We start from the raw sequence: 16,710 nt of genomic DNA on the forward strand, positions 1-16,710 counted from the left end.
GTCCAAACCCACCCGGTAGAGTTTGGGTGCAGGGACGCCGGAGTAGGCAGTTAGTCAGTTATTAGTTGTTAACAATAAAAATTGGTTATCCTCTTACTATGTTTCTTCGTTTTAAAACTGGCTCATGGGGAGAGCAGAGGGGGCGGTGCTCATTAATATGTTAATTTTAACTCAGTCTCTACCAATAGAATTGAAGTATTACCCATGTTGGACTCTCCTTCCAGTGCACTGAGAAGACTGTTCAGGTAGGTACAACGGTTCTTTGCTCCCGATGGAATCTGCCGACGAAGCCTCCTCTGACCAAGGAAGTGTGAGTGACAGGGAAGAGGGGAGTTTGGCAGCCAGCCAGGAGGAGATCAATCATCTGTATCATCCTTGGATTCTGAACAAGAATTAATGACACATCCACGCATGTGTAGAGTGATGCATAGGAGACAACAACTGAAAGATTATTACAAGAGAAAATGAGGCCACTGTGGTTGGGTGGGACTGCTGTAATTAGTGCTACCTGGTGTTTTAGCCTCATGGCAGTTTATCTGATTCATTGTTTCGTCATGATCGTGGTTTTTGTGCTGTTCAAGATTGTGTGTAGACTCTCTGGACTTTAGAATTGGACTCAATTTCCCAGTTATTGGGTGAGCAATTGGATTGCATTTAACCTGTGCCTTGTGTGTACCAGAAAATCCCTTTGACATTTAAAAAGGGAGCTGTTTCTGTTTTTCTGTTTATAAAAACTTTTGGGTTTTCCTTTTATCATCTCCTGGACTAATTACCCTGTAATTATGGGCGGTTGAAACACGCTGGCAGAACACATATTATTTAATAGAAAATGGAGACAACGAAAGTTAAAAATATGTTTCAAACTTTAAGGGACGATTTTAAAGCAGTTAATGAGAATATAAATCAAATGAAAGTAGAAATGAAAGAAGTGAGAAAAATCATAGGAAAAAAAGAACAACACATACAGAAGGTAGAAGAAAAAGTGGAATCTCATGATAGAAAAGTGGATGAATTGATGGCATTGGACAAAAGACAAGAAAGAATTACCACAATTTTAGAGATGGATAAAGATTATCTTTCCCTATAGATTTTTTAGCTTGGTAGTTAGAAAGATAGAGTAATGATGGATGAAATGATAATAAGTTTCAGAATGTTTTACTAATTTTGTATATTAGTATTAGATATTGTGTTTTTATGTATTTATATTTTTCAAGTTGGAGAAAAAAAAAAAAATATACCCCTCCAAAACAAAGACTTCCTTTGGTTTGTATAGATATTTTTGTCTTTTCTCTTTGTTCTATTATACATTTTTGAGGGATTATCTGATTGACTCCTACTTATCAATCTTTTTTCTTCTTTATTTTTAACTTCTTGCATCTTGTTTTGATTTTTCCCTTCCACTGCTTTTTCCAATTTCTCATCCATTTCTTGAGTATCATATATTTTCCCCAATTGTTGAGTGACTTCCATATTCATTTCTGTAAGCAATCCCCTTGTCTCCTTATGGTTCTTTATAGATTTGTGCATACTTTTTAACATAGTAAATATTTCTTCATATATTTCTATTGTGCCCTGTAAATCCATTTTATAACAATTTGATAAAAATTATAAAGTATATTTCTATAGTTCTGACTCAATATTTAAAAACTCCTGCTTAATAAAATTCATCAGTCCCATAATTATACCTCCAAAATGCCTTATGATATTTAAAATTCTTAAATATTTACAGTCTTATAGTTTTCCAATTATATATCTTACCAATTGTCCAAATTTTAAAGTCTTATTTAACTTTCCTTCTTTTCTCTTTTCTTCTGACCTTTCTTCTTTTGCCTCGTGGAATGTTCTGTTGAATAACATTAATAATCCAAATTCAAATTAATCCACTGGATTCTTCCAATCTTTCAAATCCATAATCCAATAGCCAATTTTAATAAAGTTAATTATTTGCAAATTAGTTCCTTTTATAAATCTTCAAAAGGGGTGGGGGGGGGACTTATTAAATATTCTCAAATTATCCAAGTCATCTTCTAACAGTAGAGTCAAGGTCAGGCCATCCTCCAGATGTTATTACTTCTGTTCAGTGTATTAGACTTTGTGTGTATTGGTTTGACTTTCACTGAGTATGCTATGGCTATAATGCTGTAGTACTTCTCTTCTTCCAGTAGATGGTTCTCTTATTTCCAAGTCAAACATTAGGCCGTCTGTCAAACAGCTGATTATCTGATAAATCTAGGGGGGGTTAGGAATACAAATAAACAAGACAGTTTCTCCCGAAAACCACCTTTCAAATTCTTTAAGCTTCTGTCAAGCTTTCTGTGTTTTAAAGCTTCCCATGGGCTTCTTTCGCTTCTTGATTTTTAGATTGTTGTTTTTTTCCTCCATGCATTTAGTCACCACTTTCTTAGGCTTCGAAGTTACCTTTTAAAATTCTTGTACTTATGTTAGGTCTTTAAAGTAAAAATTGGTAATTATTTCACCCAGTTTCAATGCTCTACCCACGAAGCACTCCAGGACAAATCTATAAGAGCCTTGGTAGCGCAGTGGTTAGAGTGCAGTACTGCAAGCTACTTCGCCTGCCAGCAGTTTGGCAGATCAAAATCTCAGTAGGGTCAAGATTAACTCAGCCTTCCATCCTTCCAAGATTAATAAAATGAAGACCCAGATTGTTTGGAGCAATATGCTTACCCTCTGTAAACCACTTAGAAAGGGCTGTAAAGCACTGTGAAATGTTATATAGCTATCTTGTGGTCCTGATTGTCCCAGCTTTGTGACTTCCAAAAATGGCCGTCGTGCTGTCATTCGGGAGAACTTGCTTTGGGCCTAATGAGGAAATTGTGACTACAAGGAAGCTACAACCCCCGTAGGGTTTCCCAATAGGACAATGGTTACAGGCTGGATTTTGCAAGACTTGGTGGAGCCCATTATTTTCCAGCCATTCTTGCCACGACTCCAACACTTCTGAACTAACTAACTATATATTTAAAAACAGGCTTACCTTTTCTATTTCTCCTTGTGGTGCATTTGAAAAGAAAAAAATGTGTAAGCTTAAGCATTCTAAAGTAGGTTACATGTATAACTCATGAATTAATCTTAAATACACATCATCCTGTATATTTTTCATTTGCCAGAGGATTTTTTGTTGCTAACAAACATTTAACAGTATATAGACTAAATCCTACCAAATGTTACTTGTATATTTAATCAGAAAAGGTAGGTGGCAGCAACAGTTCAGTACTTCTAATTCAGTGATCCCCAGCCTTTGCAGCTTTGTGGCCCAGTGTCGGGGGAGGAGTGGTTTCCTATGAGTGGCAGATGTGCATGCATGAGCATGCACAATTACAATAGTGGGAGTGCAAATGCCTGGCATTGGCACAAGTGAACTTTGTGCATGAATGCCAGCACCGAGTGGAGCTGTGTCTGTGAGGGGCTGTGCACAGGGGCACAAGCACCCACCGCTTATATGAGTGGAGCTGCGTACATGATTGCAAATGGGACTGTGTGCAGGTGCACTCAGTTGTCACTTCTGTGACCCGGTTCCAAACTGGTTGCGGTCTGGGGATTGGGGACCCCATACTAATTGATAGAAGGAGATAACATTCACATTGTTCCTCATTGATAAAGTGGAAAGCTACCTTTAAATCTAGACTTTATAGATCAGGGGTAATTGTTCACACATCATTCTGAATATGTTATCTTGTAAAAAAATGTCTAAGGGATCAAGAAGAGATATTAATTTATTAAAGAAAGAAAGGTAATTTTAAATGTTTCAACTAAAAAGAAAAAGTAAGAGTCGAGAGATTTGCAAAAGTTTCTGATTCAGTCCCTGTCACCTCAAGTTAAAGGATCTTGAATAACAAAAGAGGGAGTCATTGCTGGCCAAGATAAAACCAAGTTACAGTACATAGAATAGTGACCTGATATGTCAGCTTAAGAATTTAAGAATTCACTTAAGAATTTCATTTGTTTACCTAGCATGTTGCACTTATACTAATACAAGTTACCTCATCATCTTCTTGTCCAGGGTTTAGAACTGCCAATGCTAACTAATAAACTAATTAATGCATATTCTTCTGAAATGTTTTCATATTCAATAGTGTTACATTTTGTCTCCTTGTCATCTAATCAGAATTGTCCATGTTGTACTCCCAAAGAATGAAAATATTATTTTGTTTGAGGTTTAACCAGCATGGAGTATATTGGCATGATTATTGTGCATAATTCTTTCTTTCAGCTGGAATCTGAGTTGACTGCACGTCATGAATTACAAGTTGAAATGAAGAAGAAAGAAAGTGATTTTGAGGAAAAAATTCAAAATTTACTTCAGGAGAAAGAAACAATGGCAGCTGAGAAACAGCATATTACCTCAGAGAAGCAAAACTTAGAAATCAATAGCTCTTTGTTGAGTGATGAGGTAATACACAATGGTATAAATCAGTGATTTTCAACCTTTTTTGAGCTGCGGCACATTTTTTACATTTACAAAATCCTGGGGCACACCACCAACCAAAATGACACCCTAAGACACTCTCTTCTCTTTTTCCATCCCTGTCTCCTTCCCCCTTGTGTGTCTGTATATATATATATATACACACTCTTGAACCATTTCCAAAAACAAGTGAGGGCTGGGGTTTTTCTCTCTCTTATTCTTTGGATGCTTTTTATCATATGCTTTAAATCAAGAGTCACTTCTCTCTCTCTCTTTTGTTTCTCTCTTTCCTCTCATTCTCTGTCTCAATCATTTTCTCATTTCTCTTTTTTCCTCCCCTTTTTGCTCATTTCTCTCTCTCTCTCCCCCTTCCTCTCCTCTCTCTCTCTCTCTCTTGCTTTCTTTCTCTCTCTTTCTTGCTTTCTTTCTCTCACTCTTGCCTTCTCTTTCTCTTTTCTTTTTCTCTCTTGCTTTCTTTCTCTCTCTCTCTCTCTCTCTCTCACTCTCTTTCTCTCTCAGCAAAAAGTTGCGAGACTGGAACCTGAGCTTCCTTCTTCGCGGCACACCTGACCATGTCTCGCGGCACACTAGTGTGCCACGGCACACTGGTTGAAAAACACCGGTATAAATAAACCGATTACATTAGAGAAACATGCCATTTTAGTGTTTAGGCCCTAAGTCCCAAGAATCATAAAATGGAAGAAGAAATACTGCTACTTTCCTGCAAAAAGAATGGGTAATGGTACAGGAGGTGAATGAAAAACTCTACTGTAAGATTTTAAGATATTGGGATGTTAATGGAGCCACGTAAATAATGCTATTTCATCCCTTTTTCTTACAATTTTCAAGAGAGGGAGTCAGGAGAGTTGATAGCATGATGTGAAACATTTGTTTTCTTTGCGAATAAAATGAATTGGATATGAATTCTGGGATTGAAGCAAATCATTTATTCATTTAAGGATTTATACCTCAATCCAATTGTGTCTTGATAACAGATAGAAAATATAACAAGTTGTTAATTGAAAAATATGAGTGTGGTCCAATGCATTGCAGTATGTCTGACAGCATCTTCTATAGTACCAGTCTGGCTATGTTCAAAGCTTTTTTTCTAGCTTAAATTCCATTGGCAACAATAATTTGGTCTCCTGTGACCTCCAGAATTATTTTTAGAAAATAAAATGATAGTTGTCCACTACAACATGTTTTTCTGGAAATTTGCACATCCTTAAAAAATTTGAAAATAAACTGACATGGTAAGAGTTGAAGTAGCAGTAAAAAGCAATCTTTTCAGTTTCTACGTTCATCATGGCAGTTGTTTTGTGAAAATACCTATAATTTACTCTGAAAATTCTAATTGTACCTTTTAGCACAGAAACATTGGGAGCCCCAAGTACTAACCATCTACAATTGGGTTAGGTTGAAATGTTAAATCAGATATGCAATGTGTTACAATCTGGAAAAAAAAATTCTGAACCAAGCATGCTTTAGGAACATTAATGGAGTATTTTTTCAATCATATAATAGGTTTGTCTTTTTCCATTGTTGGCTGTACCCAGGTTGCACACTCTCCTCACACTTCGCTTGCACAGCCACTTTGTTCTGCATTGTGCATATTTGGTTCAGAAAAACCATGATCACCTTCCAGAGTAGCTTTGTAAGCCTGGGGAAAAAATCCTGCTTTAACCATTCAGAGAGCTGTTTTCCAAAGGATCACTTGTGCAGGAATCATACCACTCTAAATCAAAATAAGACTACCAATTCAGTGTGATCTGCCTATTCTTGTATTTGTTGCAAAAAGAAATCTCAAAATCCCAAAGGAGTAAGGAAATATCAATAGGGTAGTGAATTATGGCTTAGATATGAGCAGTCTGTCTATTTTTGTGGTTTAGAATTACAACTTTTCTAGTTTGACTTGTTCTACTTCTTTCTCTAAAGATTGCTCTACTGACCAAAGAACGTGAAGAACTTAAGAAGAAAATGAAACATCTCATTTCATCTACGGGTTTTCCATCACAGCAACCATTACCTACCGGGACAGAAAGTCACGAAATCCCTTTACCCCTTTCCTCACAAACTGTGTCCCCTCCCCCCGCTCTACCTGGGATATCAGGGTCACCCCCACCCCCTCTGCCTGGGTTGCCCCCTCCACCACCACCTCTGCCTGGAGTGCTGGGGTTGCCCCCTCCACCACCACCTCTGCCTGGTATGACAGGGTTGGTTCCTCCCCCACCACCTCTTCTTGGGATGCCAGGATTACCCCCTCCCCCTCCTCCACTGCCCAGTATGTCAGGATTGCCCCCTCCCCCACCACCTCTTCCTGGGATGCCAGGGTTACCTCCTCCCCCACCACCTCTTCCTGGGATGCCAGGGTTACCCCCTCCCCCACCACCTCTTCCTGGGATGCCAGGGTTACCCCCTCCCCCACCACCTCTTCCTGGGATGCCAGGGTTACCCCCTCCCCCACCACCTCTGCCTGGGATGTTGGGGCCACCCCCTCCACCTCAGTTTGGGATACCACCTCCTCCCACTCTGTCTGGTTTTGGAATTATGGCAACTCCAACTCTTCCATTTGGATTGCCTCCCAAGAAGATTTACAAACCAGAAGTTCAACTTAGGAGAACTAACTGGTCCAAGGTGACTTTTTGTAATTGATAATTAGATATATTTTACCCATTTTCCTTTTTCAAGCTCTTCAGTCTACCAGTGCTTTTTCCCGTTAATTACTCTCTGTTAAAGATTTTGAATGCTGAGGACTAGAAAAGGTTATTATTGGTTATTGCAGAACTAATTCCCATTTTGCAGAATTTTATGAAATATAAAGTTGGATTCTTGATACTTAATAAATGTATCAAATTGCCTCTATGAATAATCTTTTAAAATGATGAAATACTTCTGATATTTTATACTAGTATTTTTTACAAATTATTATAGCAATAATTTAAATAGTATGGATTACAGAGTGAAATTGTACATAGGTGTGCATTTTAAACAGCACGGTTATTGTTGTCTAAGCTTTGTAACCTTTTAGATATTTTGTTAATATCCTTATCAGATGTCCTCAATTAGAAAATGTAGTTGTACATATTCTAACCATATATAATTTAGGACCAGAATATTTTAAGGCTTGCAGTATATGTTATTAAATGAAACCTTGCAGAAGTATAAAAATTGTTAGGTAGAATATGGGGTAATATACACACCCTGGAATTTTCTCCATCGGCTTCTGTGTTTAAAATCTGATGCCTCCCAGTTTTTGAGATGCATTTCCTTGCATGCTTTTCTCTACTAATCAAAACCTTTTTTGATTTTCTGCTACATAAGAGCTGACATTAAGCATGTAATTACATTATTCTTTTTTTATTTGTGCCCCACTTATCTGATCTCTTATGCATAGAAAGGTAGCATTTCATGATGAAATGAAAAATGTATAATAAATTAATCCCATAAATTGATAAATGTAATTCAGCAATATTATCTCCAGACTAACACTATTTGCTTCTGATGAAATAGTTTCTGCCTCATAAAAGCTTATGAACAAATAAATAACTTGTTTTTAATATGGTCTTTTTGCTTAAAATATGTACAGAGCACTTAAACTGCAATAGGAATGTGCAATGGTATTTATATGGATTATGCCATATTATATATAACCTTTACAGATTACAGTACAGGAATTATCTGAAGGCTGTTTCTGGGTGAAAGCTAAGGAGGATCGTTATGAGAGTGATGATCTTTTTGCCAAGCTAACACTCCGTTTCTCAACTGCACAGCTGAAATGTAAGTAATGCACTTTGAGCAATAATAAGTAAGGAATGTGAGATGGGCAGCTATATAATTTTCCAATTAAATAATGTAATAACTTCATAGATGTACACTAAATACAGAAATGTGTTAAGGATGGTTTATGCTTTTGTGGGGAAAATAAATTGAGCTCACAGCAGCGCCATTGACAGATGAAAATTAGGAGGGTCACACTCATCCAACAAACTTCCTTAGCCAAAATAGACTTTTAGGGATAGACCACAGGTCAGCAACCCATGGCTCCTGAGCCATATGCAGCTCTTTGGGCCCCCTGCTGTGGCTCCCTGTCCCATCACCGTCTGGCCTTGCCTTCCCTCACCGGGCCTGAGAAGGTAAGAGTGAGGGCAGGAATAGTGGTCGAGTTGCCCAGACTTCTAGTTTGGGAGACTTTAATGTACTGTCACTCACTGAATCCTTGTGTGGCGCAAGAGTTCTTGGCTTTCATGATGGCCATGGACCTGAGTCAAGTAATCAGGGTTCAATTCATTGGGAGTGGGGACACGTTTGACCTGGTGTTTCTCTCGGCAGTGGAATCATGATCTGATATTAAGGGGAATAGTCACTCAGCTCTTGTCATTGTCAGATCATTACATGCTACGGCTTGACTTTACGACACCAATCCTCCACTGCAGGGAGGCGGAACCGATTAGGTGGTTTTGCTCCAGGTGCCTAATGGGTCCAGCTAGGTTTCAGAGGGCACTTGGAGACATACCTGATTCACTTGTACACAATCCGGCAGAGTCCCTAGTAACAGCCTGGAATCAGGTCTCAGCAGGGGCTCTGGACCAAATTGCAGCTTTGCGACCTCTCTCTGGCAGTAGATCCCAGATGGCCCCTTGGTTTACCAAGGAGTTCCAGGAGATGAAATGCCAGAAGAGACATCTGGAACAACATTGGAGGTCCAATAAATCTGAATACAACCAAGCATGGTTAAAAGCTTATATCAAGCCTTACCTAGTAGCGATCAAGGCGGCAAAATGTTTGCATTTTGCTGCCCTGATTGTATCCATGGAATCTCACCCAGACGTTCTGTTTAGGGTGACTCACTTCCTCCTTGATATGAGGAGAGTTAACGAGCCCTTATGGGGTAGAGCTGAGGAGTTTAGTCAGTTCTTGTCAGATAAAGTCGCTCAGATTCAGACAGATCTAGACTTTGACTGGGCAGAATCGACAAAGATGACTGGAGCAAATCTTAGTCTGGTTATATGGGACAAGTCTGACCTAGTGATGCCCAGTGAAGTGGGCAGGACCATTGGAGCAGTGAGCTGCTCCACCTGCTTATTGACCCGTGCCCTTCCTGGCTGGTTTTGGCCAGCAGGGAGGTGACACGAGGCTGGATCCAGGCAATGGCCAATGCTTCTTTGAGGGAGGGGTCTTTTCCGGCTCCCTTAAAGAAGATAATTGTGTGCCCTCTTCACAAGAAGTCTTCCCTGGATCCAGCTATTCTAAATAAGTTTCATCCTTTCTCTCTTCCCTAGGGAAGGTTGTTGAGAAGGTGGTGGTGCTCCAGCTCCAACTATCCTTTTAAGAAGCTGATTATCTAGACCTATATCAGTCTGGATTCCGGCCCTGCTACAGCATGGCAACCACTTTGGTTGCACAGATGGATGATCTCTGGCAGACCCAGAATAGGGCATATTTCTCTATCCTAGTGCTTTTTGATCTCTCAGCGGTTTCCGAAACCATCGACCATGGTATCCTTTTGCACCCACTGGAGGGGCTAGGAGTGGGAGGCACCATATTACGGTGGTTCACCTCTTATCTCTCCAGTCAGTTGCCCTCAGTGTTAGTAGGGGGACAGAGGTCAGCCCCTAGACCCCTCCTTTGTGGGATGCCTCAGGGATCAGTTCTCTCCCCCCTATTGTTTAGCATTCACATGAAACCACTGGGTGAAATCATCTGACAGCACGGGGTGAGTTTCCAGTAGTACGCTGATGATACTCAGCTGTACATCTCCACCCCGTGTGAATTCAGTGAAGCAGTGGAAGTGATGTGCCGGTGCCTGAAGGCTGTGAGGGTCTGAATGGACATCAACAGACTCAAACTCAACCCAGATGAGACTGAATGGCTGTGGGTTTTCCTCCCATCTGTCCATCCATTATTTTGGGTGGGGAAAGTCTGTCCCCCTCAGAGCGGGTCCGCAATCTGGGAGGCCTCCTAGATCCCTGTTGAGGCTAGAACAACATCTCTCGGCTGGGACTAAGGGGGGCTTTCACACAGATTCACCTTGCGCACCAGTTGCAACCCTATTTGGGCAGGGAGTCTCTTCTCACAGTCACCCGTGCCCTTATTACCTCAAAGCTTGATTACTGTCATGCACTCTATATGGGGCCAATGTTCCTTCTAATTTTTTTTCGATGTGGGTGGAAAAGTATAGTGTCTGAGCGGCAGTCCCTTTGGGACTGAGCAGCATAGAAGTCGAAATAAATAAATAAATAAATAAATACATAATAAATTTTCATGCCTGAGCGCCTGATTTTTTTTTACAGATGTCACCCAAGACACCTTATTGCGTAATTATTTGGGGCTCAGTCCTGGGGCACAATAAGGTCCCTTCCCACTATGTTATTCTGTTATTTTATATTTCAATTAATATCATTATCCTCTTATAAATCCAGATAGGCCATCATGCCTACTGCTCCTTTTTATAGATTCTTCTTAAAAGAAACAAAAAAACCCTTATACAACTTTTTCCTAATTAGGAAAAAAAATTCCCTTCTTTTTTATTAAAATTGTTTGCATGTTTCTTTGGCTATAAATGTCAACCAGAAGTGGAATTTATTAAATAAATGTCAACCAGAAGTGGAATTTATTAAATATCTGTCCAGTCACTAAAGTATCATACATTTGCTGATTCCTCTAGTTCAAAGTTTCAAAATGTATATTAGGATATTACTTAATGTTCAATTTTATAAGAGTTCTGTTTTAAGAGAACTGTCTGAGACAGCTTATTTACAATGTAAATAAGAGGCTGCCACAAAGAAGGGGGAGTCAAATTATTCTCCAGAGCACCTGTAGGACAAGAAGCAGTGGGTGGAAACTAATCAAGGAGAGAAGCAACTTAGAAGCAAGGAGTGAATGTGAGAACAATTAATCCATGGAACTACTTGCCTCTAGAAGTTGTGAATGCCCAAACACTGGAAGTTTTAAAGAAGATGTTGGATACCCACGTCTGTAGGGTTTTCTGCCTAAGCAGGGGGTTGGACTAGAAGACCTCCAAGGTCCCTTCCATCTTGGTTGTTAGAAAATGTTTCACATTTTAAAATATCTGTACAAGCCACAAGAGACATCTCTTTAGAGGAACATCTTCCCACCTTGTAGACAATATTTCCAGAAACTGGGAATAACCATAAACAACTTCTACATCTAGCATCCAATATCCAGTATCTAGTTCAGGAAACACAGATCAGTTTGACATGCCTTGATTGTTAATTAATTATCTACCTTCAGTCTCTCTAGGACTGAAGGAGGTTGTTTTGATTTTTTCTTTTTTTTTTTGCAAAAGCAAAACCAACATTATTTAGAAGCAATTACAAATGCCTTCAATGAGAATTTAAAAAATACAATATCAAATTAGAAAAAGCCATACTTTTCTCTCCTTCGTTCTTCTCCACTCCTTCCCCATGGTGGAAATCCAGTCAGTTTTAAAATCACACCGCATTTTGGAGTCTGAGGGAGGGGGGAAATTAGCCGGCTGGGCTTTTCTCTCTTTCTCTCGAGGGTGGAAATCCAATCCAGTCAGTTTTAAAGTCACGCCGCATTTTGGAGTAACACTCTTTCAGCCCTCCTCCAAGGGATCTAAGATCCCCCTCCCCTAGTATGACAAGCAGTGGAAAAGAATGAGGGAAAACTGAAACTCCAGGACAGAGAATCATCTCTCACACTCATCTGCTTTGACAGCTGGCCCTGTCCCCCTAAGTCCACAAGTCTTGAAGTTGCCAAGGTTAGAGACTCCTGCTCTAGTGGACAAAACTGAATATTAAATATATACAGTATTCCCTCGATTTTCGCGGGGGTTACATTCCAAGACTTCCTGCGAAAATTGATTTTCTGCAAAGTAGCGGTGTGGAAGTAAAAACACCATCTGTGCACGCGCGCCCTTTTTCCATGGCCGCGCAAGGGCTTGAAGTTGGAGGCGGGGAGCGACGAAAGTGCGGAGGCTGGCAATGATTGTTTTTAATGTCGGCCACCCACCCAGCGCCTCCAGCCTCCTCGCAGCTACCCCCCGCCCGCCCGATTCGCCCCTCTCACCGGCTTTCTTGGGGCACGAGTCCTCCTGCAGCAGCGCTGGCGGCTACGGCTTCTCGGCCTCCTCATTTGGCCGCTAGCCGCTCTGAGTGCTTTTAGAATGCCCGCCCCACCCCTCTTGTAGTCCCTTGGCTGAGAGCGCTTTCGTCCCAGCTGTCAGCGAGGGGGGCTGCAGGAGGCGGGACAGGCGTTCTCACAGAGAGCAACGAGATGGAAAGGAGAGAGGGAGAAAGAGAGAAATGAGAAAATGATTGAAGCAGAGAATGACAGGAAAGAGAGAGAGAAGTGACTCTTGAATGAAAGCATACAGTATGGTAAAAGCACTTAAATAATGACAGAATAAAAAAACCCAGCCCTCACCTGTGTTTGAATTTACATACAGGTACAATATTCATTCATTCACTCAGTCATTCATTCATTCTTCTACAGTATGCCACTCAGTCCCAACACTTTTAACCCATAAATTACCATTTCCCATCCCCTTAATTACCATTTCCCCTTCCCATTACCTCTACCTGTACCTGTACAGTACAGTACATTGAATAAGACACTTAGTCATCCTGATAGTAATAAATGCTAATAATATTTATTTACATTTTTTGGGAGGGGGGTTAGCATAACTAGGATAACTCGGGATCTTCTTCTATCACCATTTCATCGGGCACTTCTACAATGGACGCTGCAGGTGATGGTGTGACAGACCTCTTGGTTTTCGTGACAAACATAGTTATGGGCAGTTGTTGGTGCAGTTTCTTTTTCTGGGCTAACATGGCTCTGTATGGTGCAAAGGTGTTGTCAAGGGAGGCCTTAAAGTGTATAGAGCGAGTCATGTTGGGATCCCAAAGTTCCACCATGTGTTGAAGATGTGCAGCAGCTCTGTGCAGTTCTGCAAGCCGCTCAAGCGATAGGCCAACATCTTCTTCTTCCTCAGCTTGTTCAGCTTCCTCTTCCTCCTCTTCTTCACTCGCTGACCTGGTCAGCTCCTCCAGATCTTTGTCTGTCAGCGGTAGGCCATGCTCATCAAGCAAACCATTGACTTCATCTGGTGTCATGTCAATGAAGCCTTCTCCACCCAGTGCCTGTGCCAGCTTCACAGATTTCTGGACTGCAGCATGTTGAATTTCTTCGGGAGCAAATCCCTTGTAATCATGCACCACTTCTGGCCACAATTTCTTCCAGCAGGCATTCATTGTCTGTGACTTCATATCCATTAAGGCATTCTGAATGTTCTTCAGACACGATGCGATCGTGTACTGACGCCAGTAGCCCTTCAATGTGAAGTTTTCATCAGCGTCCATTGCTTCCACGAGGCTTCCAAGGGAATTGCGTGTGTACAGTGCCTTAAATGCGCGGATAACACCTTGATCCATCGGCTGGATAAGCGATGTGGTGTTTGGTGGCAAGAATTCGACTTGTACCCCAGCATGTTCATGTGCCAGGTCATCATGGCCTCCAGCATTGTCCATTAGGAGAAGCACTTTGAAATTGAGTCCTTTGCCAGCCAAATAATCCTTCACCTGTGGGATGAAGCACTGATGAAACCAGTCCCGCGTGAGGGCTTTTGTAATCCATGCTTTAGGATTATGCATCCAGTACACTGGCAATGCATTCTTATTTCTGTTCTTGAGGGCTCTTGGATTTCGTGACTTATAAATTAGCCCTGGCTTCATCAAAAAGCCTGCTGCATTCCCACACATGATCAAAGTTACCCGATCTTTCTGGGCCTTAAAACCAGGGGCTTTGGCTTCATCTTGCATCAAGAAAGTCCGTGAAGGCATCCTCTTCCAGAACAGGCCTGTTTCATCCATGTTGAACACCTGTTCTGGAAGGTAGCCCCCTTCTTCAATTAGGTCTTTAAACGTGCCATGGACATACTGCTCGGCTGCACCTGTATCTGCTGAGGCAGCTTCTCCGTGCAATGACACACTCCTCAGGCCATAGCGCCGTTGAAATTTATCGAACCACCCCTTGCTTGCTGTGAATGTGAATGGGGACGAAGAAGCAGTAGATGTTGATGGCTGGGGGTCTTCAGAGTCATCAGCACCTTCACCTGCACCTTCATCTGCAGAGAATGACAGGAAAGAGAGAGAGAGTGGACTCTTGATTGAAAGCATACAGTATGGCAAAAGCACTTAAATAATGACAGAATAAAAAACCCCAGCCCTCACCTGTGTTTGACAATGGTTCTTTTCCCTCATCTGCATCGCCTTCTTCTGTGTTTGCAAGACGGGTGTAGAGTTGCTGTGCCTTTGTCCGTATGGTGTTGGTATCCAAAGCAATGCTCTTTTTACGGCAGTCTTGTACCCACATGGACAAAGCAGCTTCCATTTTCATAAGGCGTTTGTTTCTAGGCGTCACCATTCTTTTTGCAGCCTTGTTGAATGTTATCAGAGAAGTTTGCCTTATCTTCTTTTCGTCTTTCCGAATGTATCGCACACTTGATTCGTTGATCCCATAATGCCGACCAACATCTGCATAAGAGCGTCCCTCTTTTAGCATGTCCAAAAGTTCAATTTTCTCCTTAATTGTCAGCATCTTCCTGCTCTTTTTAGCGTCGCCGCCTCCGCTCCGCGTGCAACGTTTAGGAGCCATCTTCCAACAAGTTTTAACAAGTTGCAAAAGTTCCAAAGCACGCTGGGATAACACCACTGATTGGCCGAGATTTCTGTCCATCAGCATTGTCGGGCGAAATTTTTGCAATGACAATGCTGATTGGCTGAGATTTCGGTGCATCAGCGTTGTCGGGCAAACTTTTTGCAATGGCAAAGCTGATTGGCCGAGATTTCGGCCAATCAGCAATGGCAGACGTAAGTTTGGTGATGACGTATGACATCATCGGGCGGGAAAAACCGTGGTATAGAAAAAAAACCACGGACTATTTTTAAATTATTATTTTTTGAAAAACCGTGGTATAGCCGTTTCGCGAAGATCGAAACCGCGAAGATCGAGGGATCACTGTATATCTCTTCAAGCAGGCTGGCACACATTTCTGGGAGATGAAAGGCATAAAATAGATACATGCTTCAAGCAACATTATATCAGAAGCAGTTTAATAGACACCTGGTTACAAATAAAAAAATGCCACTACCATTCAATACCAAAGTGGCTATCACCAACAGAAGCAATAATATACCCTAATGCACTAGACTCTGAAAAAATAGTAATATACGAACAAATTTTGGACCAACAAGAAGGTCAGATACCTAAACAAACCCTCAGGGAAAAAAGAATAAATTTGGACTGGTGGACTTATTTACAAATCCGATCCAAATTTAAGGAAGACAAAACTAAATACTGCTTTCAAAATAACACTTTTAGGCCCGGACAAAAAAGATAATTTCCAGAATATATAACTTTCTTCTCACTTACGGTATGGCTGATGAAGAAATGAAGGGAACAATGATATCTTGGTCTCAAAACTTTGGATATTCCATAAACTTAGCAGAATGGTAAAAAATCTGGAACATAAACTATAAATTAACACTAGCAACATCATGCAAGGGAAACCTATATAAAGCTGTTTTACTGTTGGCACCTTTTTCCGGCACCGCACGACTCAACAAAATGTATCCAAATGTTTCACTGCTATGTTGGAAATGCAGAAGGAAAATAGGGATCCATTACCACCTATGGTGGACTTGCCAAGCTGCAAAAAAGTTTTGGCGCAAAATCAAATGTTATCAAGAGCAAATTGTGCAACAGAGAATCCTTTTAAAACCTAAACTTTTCCTTCTAGGTATTGCGAGACAGAAATTTCAAAATGAAGATAAATATTTAATCCTTCATATTATAACGGCAGCAAGACTGCTATATGCACAGAGTTGGAAAAACAGAAACAGCCCCTACCACTTTAAGCTTTATAATTAAGGTCCTTGAGTGTGCAGAAATGACCGGAATGACTTTGGAATTGCAGGAAAAAGATAATTTTGAATTCTACAAAATATGGAAAATTGGTACAAATGGCTGAAACAGAAAAAACACATTAAAAATCTAAAGAAAAAGCAAAGCTAGAAACTCCTTCCTTGCATAATCAAATAAAAAATATAGACACATTGCACCATAAATCAATGGAAAACAAAACCCCTAAAAACTAATCCATATCTTCCTCACAAATATGCAAAATGAATACAACATAATTTACAGAACTAAAGAAAACAAACCTACAAATCCACACACTAGATTCAAAACATTAACATTAGGCCACTTGATAGTGAGAGTCAACAGTACAGTTGACA

At 40.6% G+C, this 16,710-nt stretch overlaps 1 protein-coding gene across 3 annotated transcripts in view; it reads left to right on the forward strand.

The window, feature by feature from the left end:
* DIAPH1 (diaphanous related formin 1) overlaps positions 1-16,710 on the forward strand; it is a 241,251-nt gene that overhangs the window by 112,364 nt on the left and 112,177 nt on the right. For all 3 annotated transcript variants that reach the window (XM_070746897.1, XM_070746898.1, XM_070746899.1), the window contains 3 exons: positions 4,232-4,411; positions 6,362-7,060; positions 8,086-8,203. In XM_070746897.1, coding sequence (XP_070602998.1) covers positions 4,232-4,411; positions 6,362-7,060; positions 8,086-8,203 — 997 coding nt within the window. The remainder of the gene's footprint in view (positions 1-4,231; positions 4,412-6,361; positions 7,061-8,085; positions 8,204-16,710) is intronic.

This window comes from Erythrolamprus reginae, chromosome 3, assembly GCF_031021105.1.
Source record: "Erythrolamprus reginae isolate rEryReg1 chromosome 3, rEryReg1.hap1, whole genome shotgun sequence".
In the NCBI taxonomy this organism is placed as follows: Eukaryota; Metazoa; Chordata; class Lepidosauria; order Squamata; family Dipsadidae; genus Erythrolamprus; species Erythrolamprus reginae.